Source organism: Etheostoma spectabile, chromosome 6, assembly GCF_008692095.1.
Source record: "Etheostoma spectabile isolate EspeVRDwgs_2016 chromosome 6, UIUC_Espe_1.0, whole genome shotgun sequence".
NCBI lineage: Eukaryota > Metazoa > Chordata > Actinopteri > Perciformes > Percidae > Etheostoma > Etheostoma spectabile.
Window position 1 is genome coordinate 26,561,785 of NC_045738.1, and position 4,985 is coordinate 26,566,769.

At 46.2% G+C, this 4,985-nt stretch overlaps 1 protein-coding gene across 1 annotated transcript in view; it reads right to left on the reverse strand.

The window, feature by feature from the left end:
• Nucleotides 1-132: 132 nt before the first annotated feature.
• Nucleotides 133-4,985, reverse strand: part of slc6a20 (solute carrier family 6 member 20) — a 9,130-nt gene continuing 4,277 nt past the window's right edge. The window contains 9 exon segments of the mRNA XM_032517714.1: nucleotides 133-447; nucleotides 1,296-1,461; nucleotides 1,569-1,728; nucleotides 2,657-2,858; nucleotides 3,050-3,212; nucleotides 4,300-4,348; nucleotides 4,351-4,476; nucleotides 4,479-4,542; nucleotides 4,709-4,819. Coding sequence (XP_032373605.1) covers nucleotides 205-447; nucleotides 1,296-1,461; nucleotides 1,569-1,728; nucleotides 2,657-2,858; nucleotides 3,050-3,212; nucleotides 4,300-4,348; nucleotides 4,351-4,476; nucleotides 4,479-4,542; nucleotides 4,709-4,819 — 1,284 coding nt within the window. The 3' untranslated portion in view covers nucleotides 133-204.

Consider the following 4,985-nt stretch of genomic DNA (forward strand, 5'->3'; position numbering starts at 1 on the left):
CTCTATAATTTACAGATAGAGCAGGTCTAGACCACTCTATAATTTACAGATAGAGCATTAATTATTATTATTATGGCAATTTAGTCCACTAGAATGTAAAGTACTAAATTACATTTGTTCTAAATATTGACAATAACCAAACTATCTGCTCTGATGTCGGGTTGCAGATGGGGGTTCAGAGCTTGGATGGGAAGTCTGACCCAGTCACCTGTGGTGACCTGCAGCGTTGCTGGGTCCAGCTGCTGGTGGAGATGTGGAGGTCTGGAGGGAGGAAGCGGCGTGCTCGTCTGGTCCCTGAGTAGAAAGGCTCCTGGGAAGCCCTCCACCTTTCCTCTGCCTGCAGTAGACATACAGAGCTGTGAGGGGGACACAGCTGACTGACGACACCAGCAGCAGCCCGATGAACACTTGAGCAAAGATAGGATACTCCGTCTCCACTGACTTGCCCTGAGGACACAACAGGGACAGCTGTCACATGTCTTCAGGCATGTTGGCCGAACATCAAACACTCATCGGGTTCAGCTTGAATTTTCTGGAGTCATGTTTTGGTGCCAGTGATGTAAATGGCCCCTGCTCCTGCATTTCTTAATACAATCAAAAGTAAGCAGTATATCAAATATTCATCCACAAAGCATTGTTCTAGTGAGAGTAAAACATCTTCTGCTTCTGGTTCCTACTTTAACATTTTGGTCTCATCATATCCTGTTCTTAGAGAAGGCTAAAAAGACAACATTAGCATTATACTTTGTATCCATGGCAATATGGTCCTGCTTGGACTGCTTAAACTGCAACCTGAACCTGAAGCTGTGCGGTGATCCTAAACCTTGGGGGCCCAACCAAAGACCCCCCCACCCCCCACCCAAATCAAAAAGGCATTGAGTCAATTAATAAATAAAAAAAATAGGCACAAAATACACTCATTAGGATCTTTACATATAATATGATATGGTCCCAGTGTGGAATTAGTACTTTTTACTTCAGTAAAGGATCTAGATTCCTTTTCTACATGACTGGGGTTGAGAGTGCACATGCAGACAGAAGCCATACCCCAGTTATATATGACAGCGTGTCAGCTCCCAGTAGAATGTGGCACCATGCTGTTACGAGTTTACAGCATCCTCTCTGTGTTCTCTTACACTCCAGCCAGACATTTGTTTGAAAGGGTACCTTGTATGATCTTCACCAGTATATTTTTCATCACCAGTCCTTGCTATTGAACCAGCATTTGAAACCCGTTTGCACCAGCCTGAGTGTATAAGACCTCCGTAATGGAGAAGACGAAAACCACAGCTCACCAGCTCTTTGTTCCATGCTTGGTAGGTGGGCGTCCCTCCCTGGATGTAGTTGACAATGTAGACGATGAAGAGGGTGATGAGGAGAAGAGGACTGACCCCGGCCCACATGATCTTCCAGTACCAGTTGGGACGATAACCCAGCATGTCTTCTATGTCTTTTTCAAACCTAAGATGAGTAGATTAGGTTTTATTGAGCATTTCTTATGTATGGCACCACGAGTTGGGCCAGAGCAGAGCTGAACTGAAGGCGGACCCACACACACGTGCACCAACCTTCTGATTCCGTAGATGTAGCTGACAGATATGACCTCGATGAGGACGATGAACAGCAGGGAGAAATTGGCTCCGTAGTCGTTGAACATGGTGAACCAGTAATTCCCTGAGGTGGTGGTGAAGCCCAGGCCGAGCAGCAGACAGAACACACACACTAAGCCTGCAAGACACACACACACACACACACACACACACACACACACACACACACACCCACACAACAACCACACAGACACACAAACAACACGACACACACACACACACACACACACACACACACACACACACACACTCATTCATCTGCAATCAGTAGGCTTTAACATCCACTGCATTGCACACACACTAGGTTGCAGCAAGCGTGTGTATATAAAGTAATGTGAGAGCAAGGGGGTCATTTCCAATTTAATTTTCACGTTCTTTTTTTTAATCACGTCTTTTAAGTTTTTGTACCACTGTGCTCTCACTCTGCATCCAGACAGAAAAGTAGCTCTTTGTTAATATTTCTGTGCTCTGGCTGTATGCTGTAGACTTGTCTTTGCTTCCTTTAAACCAGTGCTGGTTAAGCTGGGAGTTTAGCAGCCGATACTGCGGAGGGAAAGGTCTCCTGCTAGTCTTTACTGCCGTGGGTAAACAGCACACTGAACCACATGACCAGCACCAGCGGTGGAAGGTAACTAACTTAACATTAACATAGCTATTACTCAAGTTCTGTACTTAGTTACAATTGTGAGGTAGTTGTACCGTTTATTATCTTCTCCTTTCTACTTGTACTACTCTACATCTGAGAGGGAGATAATACATGATGATACATGTTATAGTCATTAAAATGAGCTGCAACATTAAACTGATAAACACATTAATGCAGCAATCATTAGCCTATAATACAATCTTTTCATATAGATTACTCTTAGTATTACTTGATATTAGAATGAGGACTCTCCCTTTTGATACTTGAAGTTTATTTTGTATTTTTACACTGTGGTATTAGTATATTATTAATACCACTGAAGAGCACCCATATAACATTATGTCATCGGGACTACATAACCCAGCAGCAGCCGTGTCCCTGGACATGGCCCGGGTCTCACCATTGAGCAGCTCGTTGCTCACGTTGGACACCAGCTTGAAGTCCCTCAGCGGGGTGATGATGGCTGTGACGTTCCCCAGCATGCTGCCCATTCCCAGCAGCAGGAGCATGAAGAAGTAGAGCACTGACCACAGCTGGGACACTGGCATGTTCTTTATGGCCTCGCTGTACACGATGAAGGCCAGCCCCGTCCCCTCCACCGCCTGACACAGACACCACAGAGAGAGGCAAACGGCTCAGGACCAGAGTGGACTGGGCTTTGGGCTCTGACTCACTTTGGCTACAGAGAACAGATACAGGTTTAACAGGTAATTGGTAAATGTATTAAAGAAGCAGTTGTAGTCTCCTTCTATGAATACCTGTACATATTAGACTGTAATGATGTGGAACATACAGTGTCTAGTTCTCGTTCCAGGTTACAGTCTTCCAGTTTGTTGGTGAGTTCAGCAAACTGCTCTGGGTACGTAGTGTTCAGCTCGTCAATCCAGCCGGAGAGACTGTCCACGGTGATGCTGTCCTCTGCCAGACTGAAGGTGTTCAGCAGCAGTAAGCGGGTCCTGGAAGAGGGAAAAACAGGAACGTTACATGAGGACCACACTGTCTAACCCAGATAATTAAGCACAGTATCACATCAACCCTACAAATGATGGCTAAATATCATCCTTGACTAGTGGTGCACATTTAGAAGTAAACAATACATTAGTGAGTGAGCGAGGCAGAGAGGGAGTGACCCTGCCCGGAGGAAGCCCGGGGCCCCCGTCTGGAGCCAGGCCCAGGGCTCATCAGCGAGGAACCACTGGGGTTGGGTGAAGGTCAGGGGCCTCGACGGACCCAACCTGGGCGGCAGAGGCTGGCTCTGGACATCCAGTATATTTGCTGATCTCTTTCATTATCTCGATCGCCTTCCTTTGTGCTCCCATAACACCCTGATAATCCTCTTTTTGTAAAGACACCTTCTGCCATAATTTCCGTCTGACACCCACCTGCAGCTAGCAATTACCTCATGCAAGTCATGACAGAAATATTAATGCAGAAACAAGATCTAAGGGAAGTTGTGGTAAGAGACGTCTGTACTTCTGTACATTCATCGGTTTCAGATTGAATTTTCTAGAATCACAAGTCGTGTTTTTTGTGCTAGTGATGTAAATGGTCCTGCTCCTGCATTTCTTAATACTATCATATGTAAGAAGTATATCAAACATCTGCAAAGCCACTGCAGTGCAGACCACCTGTTAGTGAAGACACACACACGCACATGCACACACACACACACACACACACACACACACACACACACACACCCACACACACACACACAAAACAAACAACCTCTCTGCCTCTGTTTACAACGTCATGTATCATTGTATTGTCTTATTCTGTATTGGTGTCATGGATCTGCCTCGCTGTTCTGCCTCTTTTGTCTGATGTCACCTTTTAATTGTACTAATTAAAAACTAATCCCCAACACACCTAAACAGGAAAATTAGTTGGAGTTCTACAGTTCCACACACACACACACACACACACACACACACACACACACACACACACACACACACACACACACACACACACCACACACACACACACCACACATACACACACACACACACACACACACACACACACACACACAACACACACACACCTCTCGGGCAGTTCTCGTAGTTGACAGTGGCCTTGAACCCATAGTAGCGAAGGTGACGATGCTTGCAAAGATGGAGCTCTCACTGTTGATGAGGGAAACAACGATGGCCTGGCGCTCAAAGTTGTTGTTGTACTGGTTGTAGCTGGCAAAAGCTATGAGGGTCCCGAAACCAAACCCAGAGAGAAAAAGATCTGTGTGGCTGCATTGATCCAGGTAGTGGGGTTGGCAAGCTGTTCCATCTGGAGCAGACCAACGCAGACACACCACACACACAAAGCCCCCACACACACACACACACACACCCACACACCCACACACACACACACACACACAGCATCTTGGTTGTAATGCGGAGCATCCACATATGTCTGTAAGCCTATAGTCCCAATTCCAAGCCAACCTTACCTTGGGTGTGAACATGTATAGGACCCCATTGATGGCCCCGTGAAGAGTGACGCCCCGGATCAGGTAGATGAAGAGCACTACGTATGGGAATGTGGATGTGAAGTACACCACCTACAGATGGAGCCAAACACAAAGTTTGGGTCAGAGTAGTCTCGCTATGCTAGACCTAGCTCCAGCGCTGCAGAGGGGGGTCTGGCTAGTCCACACAGCATTCCTGGATGGGAGAACAACGTGCTCTGTTTTATTGGCAGTGCTTTAAACCAATCACAATCATCGT